Here is an 18,236-nt window from a genome sequence, read left to right as displayed (position 1 = left end):
GGCCATGGTCAGGAAAGCAGAGGTATTCCGGGGAGAATGGGACGCCTTCCCTTCTTGGGAGAGACGGGGCTAAGGGTAGCTTTAGCTTGAATGGTCTCATTGTCTCAAGGCAGATGCTGATGAGCCTTAGAGCTGGTGACCTGAGCCTCCTGATAAGTCCTCCCAAGAACATGGTTCCCACAGGCAGCTGCAGTGGGTGGACAGAGCCTTGGACCGCAAACATCTCCTTCCAGAGTGGCTGTGTGCTGCTCCTTGTCTTCACTGCCTCACTGGAAACTGCTCTCTCTTGTTCAAAGCAAGCTGTGAGGCTGATTCAGGGGGGTTGGGTGTTTCTCAGGACCAGGGGGAAGGGCCTACTGGGTGCCTGTCTTAGTTGCTGTGATATCAACTGGGTCCTTGTCTCTTTCCTTTCTGGATAGGATGGGAGGCCACCAGTACTCAGGCCCTCATTCACTGGACAAGATAGCTCAGCTCCATCTATCTCCAGACTCTGCTCAGTCCTTCCCCTGCTGGACTCAACAGCAGTGCTCTCTACCCCCAAATGCCTAGTGCCACCTGGCCTCTGGAGAGCCCCTGCTTACTTGTGTCCTCACTGGACAGGACAGCAGAGCCCACCACCCGGTGCCCAGTGTCACATGCCCCCCCAGGGGCCCCAGCTCACCCAGGCTGCCGGTGCAGAGGCAGTTGTGGGTCCGAGGCTGGGGCTTGGTCTGGTGGCTGTCAAGGATCTGCTGCACCAGCTGCTCCACGGAGAAGCCCGAGCTGCTGTTGCCATTGCTGCAGGTCCACTTGATACCATGGACTAGAGAGAGAGAGAGAAAGACAGAGAGAGAGAGAGAAAGAGAGAGAGAGAGGAGAGAGAGGACCGAAGGGCATGTCAGGAACTGCTAGCAATGGGGTTGTCCTGGGGGAGGGGTGGCATCAGGCCCTCCGAAATCTCAGCATGCCAGAAGGTTGGGTTGATTTGGGAGGCCACGCTACCCACCGGAGTCTCTGTGCCCCCCATTAGGAGCTCTCTCAACTCTTCCTTGTTTTCCTCCCTTTGCTGAGCGGGGAATAGTTTGCCTAGAACAGTGGTCCTCAGCATTCCTACTGCTGCCACCCTTTAATACAGTTCCTCATGTTGTGGTGACCCCCTAGCCATAAATTTATTTTCATTGCTACTTCATAACTCTAAGTTTGCTACGGTTAGGAATCGGAATGTAAATATCTGATTTGCTGTATATTTGATATGCCACTCCTGTGAAAGGGTTGTTTGACCCCCAAAGGGGTCACGGCCCACAGGTTGGAGTTTCACCTTTGTTTCTCCAAAGTCAAAGGCGCTGAGATGACTCTTTAGGGGCTCCCCAGGAGGAGAAAAGAACCACAGTGTCTTTGTGCACACCGAACAAAGACCAGGGTTGTCACAGATGCTCATAGTGAGGGGAGACTGCGACTCGAGTGAAGCAGGCAGTGCTTCGTGCTGGGAAGGAACCTTCCAGATGGTGGATCCACAAAGACCTCAGCCTTCCAAACCTGGTGCAGATGCCAAGGTGGCCGTTCACCTCCAGCCGCTCTTCCTCACCACTATGGTGAGGTTTTTTTTTTTTTTTTTTTTACATTTGAAATTTTTTCTTATTTATTTATTTATTTATTTATTTATTTATTTTATTTTTCTTTTTAGTTACATTTTGTTAACTCTGTGTCCCAGCTGTATCCCGCTCCCTCATTCCCTCCCCAACCCCACACTCCCTGGTCTCCTCCCTGCCCCTTTCCAAGTCCACTGATAGGGGAGGACCTCCTCCCCTTTCATCTGACCCTGTTTTATCAGGTATCTTCAGGGCTGGCTGCAAAGTCCTCCTCTGTGGCCTAACAGACTGCTCCTCCCCTGGGGGGGGGGGTCAAACAGCCTGCCCTTGAGATCCTGTTAGAAATAGTCCGTGTTCCCCTTACTTTGTGAGGTTTTAAAGGGAAGGAGCCCAGTGGGTCTGTGGCTGTGCTCTGTCTAGAAGGGGTCCCTCTGTGCTGTTTTCCTTTCACCTCTTCTTTGCCCACCTTGCCAGGTGACTGTTTAAGCACTGCCATCTGTCCTTCTGGGGGACCTCAGGGACTTGCCTCTGATGTCTTCTGTTGTCCCCCCATGAGTTCAAGCTTCTGTTGGGTTAAAAATGGTGATGCCAGGCGGCCTTTGCTGCTAGTTTGCTAGTCTGTGTAGCTTTGGAGATGTCCCTGCCTGTTCAGAGCTTTGTGGGGTGTCCTGTGCAGTACAATGATGGTTTGGTGGTCCATCCTTTCTCAGGGGAAGGGGGCTCCATTCTTGGCCTCCCTGTGTGTACGTGGCTGTGTTCCAGTGGGAATGGAAATCCCCACAGCTCCGGAAGGTTCTTGCTAATTAAACCCATTTGAGTTGATTCTTTCTGAATATTGTGTCCCCAGAATATTTCCAGGAGCTAGAAAGCATGGATGGCCCAGGCCAGAGCTTGCTGTGTCTCACGACAGCTGTGGAGTCTTCTTTTCAAATTATCCTCTGTCTAGAGTCCCAGCGTACAGGCTGGACAGCAGCGGGAGGGTCCTGGGCAAGGGCCAGGCCACTTACCTGTCCAGATTTATCTCACAGAGGAGAAGACAGGCTCAGGGAGGGGAGCTGACAGCTCACGTCACGCGCAGGAGCTAGAGGGTTCCATGGAGACGCCCCTGCTGCTTCCCGGAATGCGCAGCAGCACATCCCAGTGGCGTGTCCTCACCACTGTACCAAGCGCCCTGAAGTGTTTCAGGTCTCTGTGAAAGCTCCCAGTGTGTGTGTGTCCTTAAGCGCCATCAAGATGCAACACACAGCCCTGTCCTGACCCTAATGCAGCAAACAGCTCAAGACCAGGAGGGAGGATCTTGCGTAGGAGCGCCCACGTGGGAACCTTTAGCAGACACCAGTTGCAAAGCCACACGCACTTTGGGGAGCCCCCAGCTCACTTGAATTTTGATTTTTAGAGAGCGGAGTGTTCTCAGGGCAACCCCAGAGCTGGCTTCTGGCCAGATGTCAGTCCTAGAAGGCACTTTGGGTTGGGTGGGCTGGTTAAGCCTCCCCTGGGCTGGTGGCATCTCCCGAGTTTCTAAGTACTCCCCACTGTCCTGTTCCTTCTCCAGCCCCCCGCTGTGGCAGGCCTCATCCTCCCTTCGCCTCTTGCCTTCTCCGTATGTTGTGAAAGTTATAAAATGAAAACCCAGCGAAGGGTGACAGATTGCAAGCAGAGAATTTCTGGATGCTTAATGCAAATTACCTAGTGTCTCGGTACATCCAATATGCATATTGTCACCCTCCTCCATCTGGGGGAGGGGGAGAAGAGGCCCTTCTGTGGGGGAGGGAGAGTGGTTAGTACTGAATATCAAATACTATCAAGATGCCTTTTAACATGTCATGCTCTGCTTCCCGACACACAATGAATCAGCAGGAAAGGAGATTTCTACGGGGGAAGAAACAAATGTGTCTTGAAAGGAAGGTAAATGCTAAGGGCACTCGCCACTCACCAACCCTGCCTGGAGCACCCTCCTCATGAGAGCAGCAAAGGGAACTCGAGGAAGTGCCCTGGGTCAAATGCAAGGTCATAATGGAGGACAGAGATGAGGAAAAAAAAAAAAGGAGCAGCCAGGAAAACAGCCCATCCCCTCCTGGTCACCGCTTTGTTCCACCACAATTAGCCTCCTGGACCTGGAGGATGCCCATCTTGAGAAAAAAAAATTTTACCTAGAGGGACCCTCTTTTCATCCAGACTGGGTGGTGGTTCCTGGGCTGGTCAAGAAGTAGAGGAGAGTCTGTGTCCCCAGGAAGGAGGGGACAGGGAATGTGCACTAAGGTAAATCAGGCGTGGAGTGAGTGAGATGCCCCTAGTACAGGCCTGTCCAGGACAGGGACAGCGTGGGAGACCTCACTGGCCACAGCTATAGCTCAATCCGCTGGTTTCCTGCTGAGCCCTCTGGAGGCCCTGGGCTGCCTACCGAGAGGCTGTATGAGGACCTGTGCTAGCGCTGCACCTGGGGACAACGTAGGAGAAACCAGTCGCCCTACATCAATGCTTATCTGGCCATCCAAGGTGTTCCCCCTCCTCAGAACCATGGCAAGGCAGGTGCCGCCACGACGAACAAATGAGCAATGATAGCGCATGGCTGTGCTCGGAGACCATCTTCCCCAAAGGCAGCCAGCTGCCATGAGGAGAATGATGAGACAGGGAGGAGAGCGCTGGGTAAAGATGGGAGACTTGAACTTGACGTGGGCAACTGCCAGCCAAGGGCATCCTGGGTGTGGCAGCTCCGTCCCCGACTCTCCAGAGGAAGTGGAGAGCATGGCCTAAGCCTCTTTCCCCCCTGTGATGAACTGAATGGTACTCCCCCAGAGCTACATATGGACCCCCCAAATCTTTAAGGAAGTCATTAATAGATGAGGTCATAGGACCCCATGCAGCAAGCAGGCATAGCAGAAGTGCTTGAGCAGAGAGAAGCCACGTGAAGTCAGAGCAAGAAGGCAGCCACAGACTGCACAAGCCAGAAAGAGGCCACACCAGAAACCAACCTCGAAGCCACCCTGACCTTGTCTTTCCAGTCTTCAGAACTGGAAACAGTGAGTTCCCACAGTGGACATGCCCCAGTCAGTGGTGCTCTGCAGTGGTGCCTGTAGCCAGCTTTCTGCCGCTCTCCCAGAAGACCACAGCAGGGGTTACAGTGAGCACAGATGAAGTCTTCGCAGCTCTGGAGGCTGAAAGCCCAAGTCCAGGGGCAGGAATATCGGGAGGAGCTGGTGCAGCAGGAAGGGCTGGGAGAGCAGGGGGACTAGGGAGGGGCTGAGAGAGTAGGGGATAGGGAGGAGCTGGTGGAGCAGGGAGGAGGTGGGAGAGCAGGGGAACAAGGAGGAAGTGGGGGAGCAGAGAATTCTAGGAAGATGCCTGGCAGCTAGGTGCTCTTGCGAACCTCCCAGCAAGCAGAGGAAGGGGAGAAGGTCCTCATCGGGTCTGGAGGAGGCCTAAGGGCTCAGACCCTGACCTAGTCCAGGTACTAGGAGGGTAGCTTGGCCTCCACCACAGGAGGCTGAATGCCGGCATGGGAAAGCATGTGGAAGTCTGTCGAGAACTTCCTCTACAGACTCGAAGGGATGTGAGGTGGAGCCAAGGCCTCCATGGCACATGTGGCCTCAAGACCCAGCCTCCTCAATTGGCATTCCTGCCGCTGAGGCTAGATGATGTTGTGTACATGTCAGCAGGTGCTCATTCTGGCCTGAGAAGGTGGAGAGGGAGGACTGCGCTGGGACTCGGAGCCCGAGGGAGGCAGGTACCTTTCCGGCGTCACAGTGGCCGCCCCAGCAGCCTCTGTGTGGCTGCAGCTCCTTGTTTGTGTTTTCTGCCCCGTCCCCTCATCTATAAAATGGCTGCCAGGATGCTTCCCCTGACTCCACACCTCTTCTCAAGGGACTTTAAGGACACAGTGGTCAGGGGGATTCTGGTTTGGTGGGAGAAGGACAATGACTTCTGCTGTGATACTTCACTCTAGGGAGACCCTGTGAAGGACAGAGAGGCCTTCAGCCCTGGCGGTCCCTGCTTCCAGAGGATGACAGGACAGGTGTGTCAGAGCTTCGGTCGCCACAGCAACAGAGCAGGTGCACCCGTGAGAAGCCACGTTGGCCTGTTTATCTTCAGGAAAAATGGTCAGCAAGAGTGTTTTCCTCAGGAGGAGATTCTTGGCATTGTGGCAAATAGGTGACAAGGGGTGTCCCAGGCATTGCTGGGTCACCTCTTCCCTTTCTCCTCTTCATCTGCACTTCTACTCAGCCCCTGAGGACAGGAGAGAGACCCTTCAGGTATAAACTGGGACACTCTCAGGCGGGCCTGGCCACAGGGTCACCCCATTTCTGAGCCACGTGACAGAGCCAGCTGGAGAGGGAGCCCATTGCCATGAATGAGAGCCCCTTTGGAATCCTTCGAGTTGTTGATGCTCAGAGGCTGTCACCATAGCAACAAGGTCAATGGGAAATGACAGCCGTGCGTAGGTTTAATTCTCCCTGTATCCTTGTTGACAGGAATAAAGGCCCTGCTTCTGATTTCTTGGTTCAACTAGATGAAGTTTTCATTAGATTTAACTTCTCATATCCAGACACCCACATGCTATTCAATTCTCCATCTTGCCACTCTGTTCTCATTCTGCTGGTGCCTAGGACAAACTTCTCATGGCTCTCATTTTGGGGAGCACTGCTGGGGCTGAGGGGGTTGGGGTGGCGTGCATGCTGGCTTCGTGCAGCATCTTAAATGAGCTTGAGCGCTGCTTCTCACAGTCGAGATGTGGGATGCTAGCACCCCCTTTTCACTGGAAGCCTGGACTTCATGCCATGGCACCTCCTCTCCACCCATGAGGAAACCGAGGTTTGGTGTCAGCTGTGGGGTGTAGCACTTACCCTGGCCATATTGCTTCAGAGGAGAGGGGCACTGGAGTGAGGGGTTGGGACTCCCAGACCACACGGTGGCGGCATGGCTGTGGCTTCTGCATTTGGCCTCTTGGAGAATCTTGAAGGTGGACAAGGACTAGAAATTGGCCTTGGCTGAGAGCTTCTGCCTCCTGCAGCTTACGCTGTCCTGATTGGCTGGGACCTCTTCACAGCAGTAGATTCTGTTATAGACCCTGACTTCCTGGCAGTGTTGGGAGCTCATTGTGGCAGGGAGGGGTCTCTTGGTATGGTCAAACCTGGGGTCACCAGGTCTTCTACCCCTTGAGGGAAGAGCCAGCAGGGAAAGGTGGAGTTGTATTTTTTTAAAATTATTTTTTTTTATTCCATATGTATCGATGCTTTGCTTGTGTGTATAACTGTATGAGGGTGTCAGATCCTGTGGAACTGGGGTTACGGATAGCTGCGGAGCTGCCATGTGGGTGCTGGGAATTGAACCCACCAGGGTCTCTGGAAGAGCAGACAGTGCTCTTAACCACTGAGCCATTTCTCCAGCCCCCAAGATGTAGTTGTATAGCCCTTCTGGGCCACTTAAAATTAGGGACAGGAGACCCTTCCAGATGGCTGGTTTCTCTTAGGGGAAGCTCCCTATTAAATCCCAACTATGTGGTCCAGAGATCTTGATTCTTACAGAGACTTAAAATCTGGGGAGTTATAAAATTCCACATTCCAGTAAACTTTCTCTTCTCCTAACAATCTGATCTCTGAGTTAGAATCACATCCTTGACTGCCAGGCCCTAGGCAGGGCTAAGAACACTCCACAAAAGTTGGCTGAGCTGGTGAGCGGGGAGGAGAAAGCCAGCGTAGACTTCTGGAACAGCCTAGGGGTGCCAGTGCCCAAGGAGCCCCAAGGGACAAGCAGCCAGGGACAGGCAGGAAATGAGAAGCACGTCCCTCCTGGGGGATACATGAGCTAAATAGAATCTAGCCCAAAGGGAAAAAGAACATTTGCTAAACAAACCAAGATCCTGCAGGCAGGGAGAACCTGCGGAGGAGCCCACCTCTGTGCCAGGCTGGAAGATGGCCAAGGTGTACTAGGGTGAGGTGTTTTCAGGCATGTAGCAGGGCAGAGCGGGGCCCCAGGGACAGTAGCTCCGAAGCCAGAGACAGCTCAATGCCCAGGGAGATCTCTATAGGCCCTGGGAGACTAGCTTTGCTTTCCCAGCCTCCAGGTCCCACAGTCACAGTAGGTCACAAGACTTTTGCTCCTAAGGACAGAGCTGCTATTCCTGGCCCCCAGGGACTAAGGATCCATAGTCAGGACTTTTCTTGAGTTCCAATCAAGTGTTTAGCAAGACCCCACCATGTCAGCTGGGCCTGGTGCCACAGGCAGGAAATCCAAGTTACTGGGGAGGCTGAGGTGGGAAGATCACAAATTCAAGGCCAGCCTGGAAAACGCAGAGAGCTTAGCTCAAAATGGAAAGAGGGCTTAGCGCTGTGGCTCAGTGGTGGTGCTTGCCTAGCATGGGTGAGGCTCTGGGTTCCTACCCCAGGCCCAGGCCTTCCAAAGGATCACACCTTGTGCTAGTACCATGACCCAAACTGCAAGCCCAGAAAATGTCTAGGGTGGCAGTTCTTAACTCAGAGTCTAGGGAGAAACCTCGGTCCCAGAACACCCAGACGCTAGGTCTCCCATCTTTGGGAAGTTCCTTGATAAATCTCCAGCCTTGCCTCCCTGTCATTCCAAGAGGTCCAAGGGTTAGGGTGCTAGCCCAGATTTCTAAGGAAGAGCCCTGGGCTGGCCTCTATTGTCAACTGCTCCAGGGTAGGGCTTCTTGAATACACAGGTCTGAAGATTTCAGCATGAGAATGGTAAGTAAAAAAGCCAGAGTCCCGTTGGCTGGTTTCTACCCTAGACATCAGAGCAAAGTGGGACAGGCACCTGCCTGGTGCTTCAGAAGTGAAGGGCGGCTGTTGCCACTGGGCTCACTGTGCCACAGTGGATCTAGAGAAGGAGGTGCAGCTGGCTGCTCTGATCCCCAGACACGGCCTCCCGGGCACTGGAGCTTACACACCTGACTTAGGGTCCCTTGCTCCTATTCTGAGATCTCCCTCCACTGCAGGGGCACTGGGTGAAGCCTAAATCCTCTGAGCAGGTGTCACCCCAAGGCTGCTCTCTGGCTCTCTGCTCTTCTCATGGCCACACCAGTCAGTGGGCAGTTGCCTTGCCACTTCTTCCGAGGCTAGCCAACTCCCTATCCTCCCCTTTCCCAGGCTCTGCTCAGACAATTGGGGCAGGAAGGCTAGGCACATGCCAGAGGTGCTCTGCTACTTCTGGCCACCAGGTGGCGCTAACCACCCAGAAACTGGTCTAGAAGGCTCAGGAAAGGCGCTCTGTTGTTGATTTTACTTCTTGATACTCCATAATCACCAGAATTACAATCTAAGCAAAAAAGCAAAACAAATAAACACAGCCCCCCCCACATCCCTGCATCTGCCTTTGTTTCAAAATCATGAGAAAACAAGCTACGTTGAACCTACACCTCAAGGTGCTGGAGTGAGTACCTGGGGACTAGGCAGGATGTCAGAGAAGCCGGGTGAGGGGGTCCCAGGAAGGGCAGGTGCTGTTAAGCACCGCCCTGACTCTTCTTTGCCTCCTCTGAAGCTTTGACTTCATGTGGGACCCTGTCTGCAGTCTCCCTAGCTTCTGGGGCTGAAAAAGGTCTTTGCTGAATGTGAAGGGCTGAGACATGGCTCCTGGAACCACTTCCAGGAGAGACCAAAGAGTCAAGACATCTGAGGAGTGCTGGGAGCAATGAAGGCACCCTCAGACTCTTACTCAGCATGGCCCCCACCCACGCTTACACTGCACAGTCACATGACTCTCCCTTCCCACTCACCAGGGTCCCTACCTCATACTCACTGTGGTTTCTATCCCCCTCATGCTCAACATGGCCCTGGTCTCCCCATTGTTAGCATGGCTTCCATCCCCTAACTCTCAACACGGTTTCCACTGTACGCCTAACATGGCCTCTGCCCCACATTCAACACAATATCCGTTCCTTCACCTTCACTAAGGCCTTTGTTCCTTTAAGTGCAGTATGGCCTCCACCCCACACTCAACATGATGGCCTCGCTCTCATGCTCCACATGGCACCTTTTCTCTCACACTAAACGTGGCCTTCTGTCTATTCAGCTCAGCCTCCACTCCCACAGTCCACCGGGCCTCTGACTGCCAAGCGCTCCATCACCTCATACACAATCAACCATTCAGACCACATCTCTGACACCGTCACACCACACTCGGTCTGCTTGCGTCACCTCTGCCTCCCTCTTGATGGTTCACACACCCACCTGGGGCGCCCTGTGACCTTCCACCTCCCCCTGCCCCAACCCAACACTGTCCTCTGGGCTGGTGGACTGGGACCCTTAGAACCTGGCTGTCCTTGACCTCTTGTTAAGTTTGCGGTCCTGTGGTGCCTTCTGGGTAGGCACCCTGTGATGTGGGCTCCCTGAGGGATGTCTGAGCCTCCTCCTGCCTGACTTCTTCCCATAGCCCAGTGCATCATGGAGCTCAGTGGTCTCGCTCTGGCTGGAGGAACATAGGAGATGTCCAGGTGACCTTTGGGTGTCCTTGCTGGGCACATAGGGTTGTGAGCTAAGAACTTGACCTCCAGAGGGCGCTGTCCTGCACTGGTTTTCCTCCTAACTGCATTCAGTACACTAGTTATTGACTTCTGTGATGTCATTTCACGGCCACAGGGACCTGTGGAGGCAGGGATCATTGTCATCCCTTTTCAGGAAAGAAGGCATGGCCACTCAGAGAGTTCAGCTCTGGGAAATGGGGAGCTGGCTCCTCAGAGACTGTGCCTCCCATGCTTCTGCTCTGCTGGAAATCCCTTTACATGGCTCCTCCTGCCATCACTCACATCCACAGAGCCACTTCTCAGCTGTGTGCCCTCGCCTGGCTGGCTACCAGAGTGCCCTTGGCCTTCTTGACAGCTAGGCAAGGGGTGTGTGTGTGGAATTGTTTTGGGAGAAAGTTTCAGAAGCCATGGGGTCAAGAAAGCAAGCTTTCTTCTTTCTGGTCTCAGGTGTATGTCCCTGTCCACATGTGTCCAATACGGCGAGGGGGCTGTAGGCAGTGTGCGAGTGCGCATGGCATTATGGGACATGCAGGAACAATGGAGGTCTGAGGCGGCTGCTGCCCCAGCCCAGGCTGTCTCATAGGCAACGGTCCTACTTGGCCTTCTGTTTGTAGCTGAAGACAACTGTCATAGGCATCTACGGACCCAGAGTGACACGGTGGGGTTCCCCAGAGACAGCTGAGCAGAACCAAAGCTGGGCTGGCTGAAGGCTGTGGCCTTTTGGGGTGGAAAAGGTCTGCAGAAAACTCAGGTCTTGCTCGTCCTTGCAGGGTCATCTGGCCATGCAGGGTTCTCCAAAAGAAGCCCTGAGTGGGGACAGCTGGGCTTGACTGCTGCTCAGGGAAGGCAGGGCTGGGAACAGCTTAAAAGTCTTTGTCCATCACTCTGGCTGCTAGAACTCCACAGGCTGGGACGAGGCTGGCATGATCTTCCCTGATGGGCAGCCAGGAAGTGGGATAGGGCAGAAAGCCATGGGTGCCTTATGGGAACCAGTTTTATCTGGCTCTCCATTGGGTCACAGGATCTGAGAGTGCACAGTTTGGGCCATGGTGGTGGTGGCGTTGAGCCACTGAACAAATTTCCCAGCAAGCTGGAAGGACCAAGAGCCAGAGCCTCGCCAGAAGACCAGCCTCCACTCAAAAGCATCCCTCTGCAGCTGGCCTGGGGGAGGGAAAATTCCTGTCCCAGTGCTTTGCTCTGAGCAGGGAAGCTTGCTGGGAGCTAAGCTGAGGCTGGAACAGCTGTGGGAGAGCAGCTTCCAGGACCTCCAGCATGTGACAGTCCGACGAGGAGGAGTTCCATTCTCTCCCGCCGCAGACAGAACCAAGGCAGTCACCCTCCGACTCTGGCCTGAGATGAGCGCACTGCCTGCTGTATGCCAGGCGGCAAAGCGGAGGCTCACAGGGTGCTCAGCGTGCGCTTCACATGTAGAGACTCAGTTCTCCAAGTGTGCCCAGAAAAACACCACACTGCCTCAGAGTCTCCTCCAATCAGGGGTGATTATGGGAGAACATTTTGCTTAATGACATGAGTGGAAATGATGTATGTTATTTTGGGGCTCTCCCCTTGAAGGGAAAGAAGTCTTCTTCTCCACTTTCTCCTCCTTGCATTGGCCGGAATGCAGCTGTGATGACAAGGGCTGGAGTGACCAGCTCTAACCTGTAGAAGTGGGCAGCAGCCTGGACATGGCAGAGCACCGGCTGGAAGAGCCCGAGTGGCTGGCTGAGTGGCTCCAGATGCAGGGGACTTCCGTTGCAGTCCTGGACTACAGAATATGCAAACGTAGGAGAGAAATATATTTCTTTTTGATTTAAGCCACTGTTATTTTTCCAGGAGGGATTACAGAAAGTCAGGCAGGCTCTCGGGAAGCCTGTTGGGAAGTCCATCAGACATCTTAATTTTCCCTCAGTGTTTGCTCTTTACATGCGGACTCCTCAGACTGCTTGGGATGGGAGGGCCCTTCCATCGGAAGAATCTGATGGTCCAGGGAGCCCCTCTCCTCCTTCGAGGCAGGTGAGGCAGAGACTGTGTGGACAGAGATCTTACACCAATCAGTGTCACGTTCCGATTAAGCTGCTGACAACTCTGATGGGCAGAGCGATCGGGAAACGTCAGGGCATCAAATGGGGAAGGCTTCGAAGGGATGTGATTTATGGCGCTAACTCATTTGGCTCCAGCATTCATGGCCTGCCTGATTCTGGAACCCATCTGAGTCTGATGGCTTCTTGGCTTCCAGCACACAGTGCTTTCCCTGAATGCTGCTGGCTGGCACCTGTGTGCTCTCCAAGTTCAACTGCCAGTGAGGCCCTGATGGGGCTGTGTTTCCAAGCATCAGCTCCCAGCCAGGGCCTGCCTGCGCAGCAGAGCCCAGGACAGGCATGCGCCATTCTTTGGGGTGCTGCGACCTCTTGGTCTCCTTGTTGTGGCTTTAGGTAGCACCCTTGCTGCACTGCAGGCTCTGAAGAGGCATTCACTGTCCCTTTCAGTGAAACCCCAGAAGCCAGATCAGGTCTGCTTTTTGTCCCCTGGAGTTTGGGAGCCTGAGCCTCTGGTCTGGAGGTGGCACCTTGTGCAAGGTGTCAGGGAACATGGCACTGGCCGATGGCTTCGGGTAGAAGCTGTTTGTGGGCATTTGGAGATGAAGCCCTAGGCAAGGCTCTGCATGGCAGATATGGCTTTCCCTGGTAGCATGTCCCAGGTGTGTTTCGGGCACAGTCTCTGACACTTCTGCCAGGACCCAGTCATCTGCTCCTGGTGACTAGCTGGAGCCTTTCATCTGCAAACAGGCCCTAATTTGCCAATGGCATGTGACAGGAAGAGTGCTTTCCAGTGACCCAGAAGACAAATATGACACGTCCACAGGGAGGAAGTAATGAGCTCCTCTTACCTAGAGACGGGTTTTGGAGCAAGGCGCCCCTTAGACGGAGTACTGAGCATGTGAGCCAGAGGCAGAAGCACTTGGACTCTTGCCACTCTTTCAAGTCAAGAGTCCTCCTTGGGGCTTTTATTTTGGAAGTGATAACTAAGTGCCAGGAAGAAGGCAAGGGAGGAGCAGGAGAGGGGTACAGACATCACAGGTCCCAAAAGCACAACTGGTCACCTGGCCAGAGGGCTGAGCCCAAGCCCTAGAATGACTGACTGCCTCTGTCTCCTGACCTTATATAATCCGCTGGCTGGAGATGAGTCAGAAGGTAGAGAAAAGGAAGCAAATCCACTGTCTCCTCAGCTTGCTGCCCCCCCCACCAATAAGGCGAAACGCTAATTCTAGGCTCTCTGCTCATTGGCTTCTGTGAGTGACAGACAACAAGAACCAAATTCCAGTTTTTAGGTGGTCATAGGACCAGGAACACAATTAGTCCCCTGAGTCCTAGCTCTGGCTTCTACTGTCTGGCCAGGGGAAATCAGAGTGTGTCTTGGAAGAGTCCCTGCCCCAGCTAATCCTAGGCACTGACTATGAGAAAGGGCAAATGGTCCTAAAGGCTGCATGTGGGGTTGGGTTGGATCCCTGTCTATGCTTGATGGAATCCCTTGAGGCTATGTGGGCCTGAATTAGAAGTAGGAAGCACTCTGGAAGCAGGGGATGTGAGAGCCAGGACCACTGGCCCTGGGATGGGAAGGCCTTCTGGGCAGCCTTATGTCCCAGAGCCTGGATGTTGGAGGCTGTGGTCTTTTGCTCAGTGTCCTGCAGACACTGGACTAGTGCCAGAACAGTCACTTTCTGATGACACCCCATAGTATTCTGAGCGCTGACTGTATGCCAGGGCTTCCCACATTTCCTCCCTTTGCAGAATTAGGAAGAGTCGTGTGGTCCCTCTGGATAATGGTGGTGGGTTTACTTATGTCTGATGCTTTCTACAGGAGGGGTTTTGAGGAGGCCGTGGGGCCTTGGGGTATAGGAACTAAGCCTATGGGCTGAGTTCAGAAATCTGAACAAGTAGGGTGAACAAATAAAGTGGGGAGAGGCCAGATGTAGGAAGAAGGCCTCAGGATGGGTGGAGAGGTCTGAGGTGGGGGGCCTGCTGTGGAGGCCTGCGTCAGTGGCTTCAGGCCAGGCCAGGCACGCTTAGGTTGCAGCCAAGGATGAATACTGAGCCCTGAAGGCCCCTGGGCCACCTGCTGTACCAGGGACAGTGTGGTTGAGCTCAGGAGGACAGTCCAGGAGATGTCTGGAGGCCCAGTGCCAGGGACGTTTGTTCAATGCAGAACATTTTGTCCATAGTGACCCCCCCCCCCCAGGTCTGGGGCTGATGACATCCTGAGGTCTGGGCATAGAGGGACTTTCAGAAGTGGGTTGTGGCAGCTACCCCCAGCTTCAGCTTGTAGCCCACAGGCAAGGGTATTTTAGGGCCTCTCCTGCTGTGTTCAACAACTCTAGCTCCCCTCTGGCTAGCTCAGAGCGGTCCTGCTCTTGAGTGACCCAGCAGCCCAGTTTCCTAGGTCCTGATGGTGACTCAGTGGACAGCCTGCACCCTCACAAGCCGGCTGGGGGTGGGGTCCTGGCTGGGCAGCCTCAGGGTTTTCTCAGTCTGGCTGAACCCAGCTGGTAGGAGCAGGAAGGGTTGAGGCACCTGCAGAAACAGGGTCCTCTCAGCTCTCTGGACCCTCGGCCATCTGTCTTGGTGATTTGCACCTGACAGTTGCTGCGGCAACAAACTCAATTACTGAAAGCCATTTGCCACCCAGGCTGGGCACTGTGGCAACCCAGGGCCAGCAGCCTGCTGCTGTGTCCAGAGCCAGGATGGGCAGCCAAGGGTAAGAGGAGAGGCCATCCCTGCCAGCTACTTTTCTGTTCCCTGCCTTGTCCCTTAGGCTCCTGCTCTGCTCCTGTGTACGGCTGGCACTCTCTTGCTCCATCCCAGCTTATGCTGTCCTGCTCCCTGAGCCTCCCCTCTTCCATCTGTCATGTCAGTCTGGGGTACAGGCATGTCGGTGGGGGTGAGTGTGTAAGGAGCTCATGGACAACTTGGGACGGCAGCCCTCAGATCTTCTCCACCTCTGTGGTTGAGGTAGAGTCTCTCAGTGGCCTGGAGCTCCATCAAGGAGGCCAGGCTGGCCATTTGGAGAGCTTCCTGGGACTCACTTGTCTTCGCCTTGCATCTCACTGCCCCTGCTGCACCTGGCTCTTTCACATGAATGTCGGGGGGGGATCTGAATCCAGGCCCCCACCCTTGCAGAGCTGTGCTCTACAGGTTAAGCCATCCGCCTAGCCCTGGGGCTGAAAGTTCGTGCCGTGGTTGCAGTGTGGGAGCTTATGAGGATTAAGTGACTGCAGGCCTGGGAGGGAATGTCATTAAAGCTAAATCCACAGTGTCAGGAAAGGGGCTCCGTGCCGAGTCCCCTCGGCCCACCTGGGCAGCGCGAACCGGGGCGCAGGCAGGTACTCACACATGGGCTTCAGCTGCCCGATGAGCTCCTCCTTGGTCCACTTGGCCCACTCCTTCTTATCGGTGTTGATGGAGCAGAGGATGGGCCCACAGGGCTTGCCGCAGTCCTCGATGGCCGGCACGTTCAGGTAGTGCACCAGGACGATGTCAGGATTCTGCGGGGAGAGCAGACACTGGCACCATGAGGGCACAGCAGGTGTAGCTCCTCCCCACACTGCCTGTGCGGCACTAGAACCCTGGCAGAACCCGGTGATGGCAAATGAGACTGACCACTCCAGGCACTGCGGGAAGCCCGCACCTTCCCTGGCCTCTAGCAATGAAGGCTCCCGTCCTCACCGGGCCAACTGGGAAAGGCTTCTGGCTTTACCCAGGGTCCGCAGAGGCAAAGCCACCCCGGATGGGAATCACAGACCTACACAGTGGCTGGTAAGCATGAAGCCAAGGACCTTAACCGTGAGATGGAACTGTGTGTCCTGTGAGTTTTAAGACCATTTCTCCCCTCCCTGCTTAGCGAACATGCGCGGGTCACACTCATTGAGGCCACTGATGAGGGTAGCCAAGGGGGAGGGGGCAGCTCCAGGGCCTCAGAACTGCTTCTCCAGGCCCGCCTCTGTTTGCAACCTGGGGGTTTCCCAGCATCACCAGCACGAGGCACATGACACGCTGCCTCAGCTGGTGACGGCTCCTTCCAGTTCGCCTTAGAGCTTAGGAATGGAAGGGGTCATCAGCCTAAAGGCTTCAGGGACGTTTGTTTCCAGATGACTTTAAGTGGCCAGCCTCTCCTCACTAGCTTCATTCTGGCACACGGCCCCCCCCCCCTTTCTGTCACTGATAGCTCTGGTGACGACACCCTGGGGTTTCTGAAGAGCTTGTTGCAATGACTCCAAAGCCTTTGGGCGGCCTTCCCCCAACTCTTGAGAGAGAGACTGTTTAGTCACACCAGGCCTGATGAACGAGTTAAGAACAACCAGGAAAGCCAGGTGTGGAGCTGCACATCAGTGAGGTTGCAGCAGTAGGATCAGGTTCAAGGGCTTGGATACAGATGGTTATATACCAAGTTCAAGGCCAGCCTGGGCTACATGAGACCATGTCACAAGCCAACAAACGAACGCCAGCCAGCTGACCAGTATAGACGGATCATGCCTCTTTGCAAATGTTGCTGGAAAAGCTTGTTCAGCGCCCAACCCTGACCAGAAGATAACTCCTAAGCCACATTCTCTTGAAGCTTTCTAAGGAAACATCAAAACACTGACAAAAACTCTGGGAAAGCCATGTGGTAGGCCCTCTTTGTCTTTGTTGTGCAGGCCTGCACTCCTGTTTGTCCCAAACTTGAGCTGTGATGAGTGGACAGGGTCTCCGGCAGAGGGAGGCCGAGTCCGTGGCTGCTGTTTTGGTTACAGTCAACGCAAGAGTAATAAATGAAAATATGAATCAATCAGCCCATTAATAAGTAAAGACTCAAGACTATACCATGACCAGTGTAAGAAAGGAAACTGGCATAATTTAAAAAGATTTCCAATAAGGGTTGAAACATGGGTTTTTTTTTTTTTTCCTTGCCAACGCTCAGTTAACCAGGAAATTAAATCAACATGAACAGGAGCCTTCTCGTTAATGGCAGCTTTTCTGGATTGTGAAAATCATGCTCCTTAATAATAAAGATAATCCCTGCCACCGTGGGCCGATCCATTCTTTTTAGAGTATTTTCACACACGGCCATTATCTCATTTGGTGTCCACTCGAGCCAGGGAGGCGGGCAGGCCAGGGCAGGGCACCCTCCCTTGGAGAGGGAGACCCTGTGAGTTGCTTGCCCAGAGCTCTGTGCCTGGCAAGGGACCCGTCCGGGCTGGAAGCCAAGGCTCTGACTTCAGATTCATGTCCTGCCAAGACATCTGGTGGCCGCTTTTTGCTCAGCCCGATGGCTCTCCTACTTCATTTCACTTTATTCTTGCAATATGGCCGACAGGTGGGTGGGCTGTGCGGGTCTGCCATGCCCACCAAATGGATGGGGTGGCAGGGCTGCTGGCTCTCTGGAGTCTTAGCCCTGAGTTCTGCTTTCCCTGAAGCCAGGGCTTGACTGAGAATTCTTGCTGACTCCTGGGCCTGGCTAGGCAGCTGGACAGGCTGCTGAGCAAGAAGAGGAAAGATAAGAGGAAGAAGGATCAAGGGGCAGCAGGGACCAGCAGGCCACCTGGGGCTCCCTCTGATCCCATCCCCGGAGGGAGCCTGGGAGATAAAAGCTGTGGTTCCCCTCCTGTCCCCACAGTCTCACTGAGCACAGTCTGGTACCTGAGGCCTGTGCATGGCTTAGGGGAGATGCAACCTGTAGCATGTGACGCCTGTGGACCCAAAGGTGCAGCCTGGGGTTCCTGCATCTAGGCATCTTGAAGGTTCCCGGAGACTCTCCCACTCTTACAAGCAGCCTCCACCTATTCTTTCACAACAATACAGGGTGCCCTCCTTCTGGTTTCTCAGCTTTCAGTTCAAGGCATGGGGATTTGATGGACAGATAATTGATGGATCGATTGCTTGTTTTCATGTCTGGGTGTTGGTCTCTTCTGGATCTCAGGACGAGGCTCTGGGATGTTACAATGCCCTGGCAATAATGCAGTCATTTCAAGTTCATAGAGAAGTCAGGTCAAATTATGACTCCGACCCTTCTCCTTGAAGACTTGAGGTCTGCTGACATCAGGGCCCACGGAGAGCAAGGAAGTGTTTCTCAATGTAGACACTGACATGTAAAGCTAATTCTCATCTATCTTCCATCTATCTATCTATCTATCTATCTATCTATCTATCTATCTATCTATC

The 18,236-nt window shown here is 54.0% G+C and overlaps 1 protein-coding gene across 10 annotated transcripts in view; it reads right to left on the bottom strand.

The window, feature by feature from the left end:
- The window catches only part of Camta1 (calmodulin binding transcription activator 1), a 791,014-nt gene that overhangs the window by 86,775 nt on the left and 686,003 nt on the right, over positions 1–18,236 (bottom strand). For all 10 annotated transcript variants that reach the window (XM_055615328.1, XM_055615327.1, XM_055615329.1 and 7 more), the window contains 2 exons: positions 15,430–15,583; positions 662–802 (listed from right to left, as the gene is read on the bottom strand). In XM_055615328.1, the coding sequence (XP_055471303.1) occupies positions 662–802; positions 15,430–15,583 (295 nt within the window). The remainder of the gene's footprint in view (positions 1–661; positions 803–15,429; positions 15,584–18,236) is intronic.

The sequence above is a fragment of the Psammomys obesus genome, unplaced genomic scaffold (assembly GCF_907164565.1).
Source record: "Psammomys obesus unplaced genomic scaffold, mPsaObe1.curated_primary_1811, whole genome shotgun sequence".
In the NCBI taxonomy this organism is placed as follows: Eukaryota; Metazoa; Chordata; class Mammalia; order Rodentia; family Muridae; genus Psammomys; species Psammomys obesus.
Note: the sequence above shows the minus strand (reverse complement) of the source record. Positions and strands in the feature narration are given on the sequence as shown.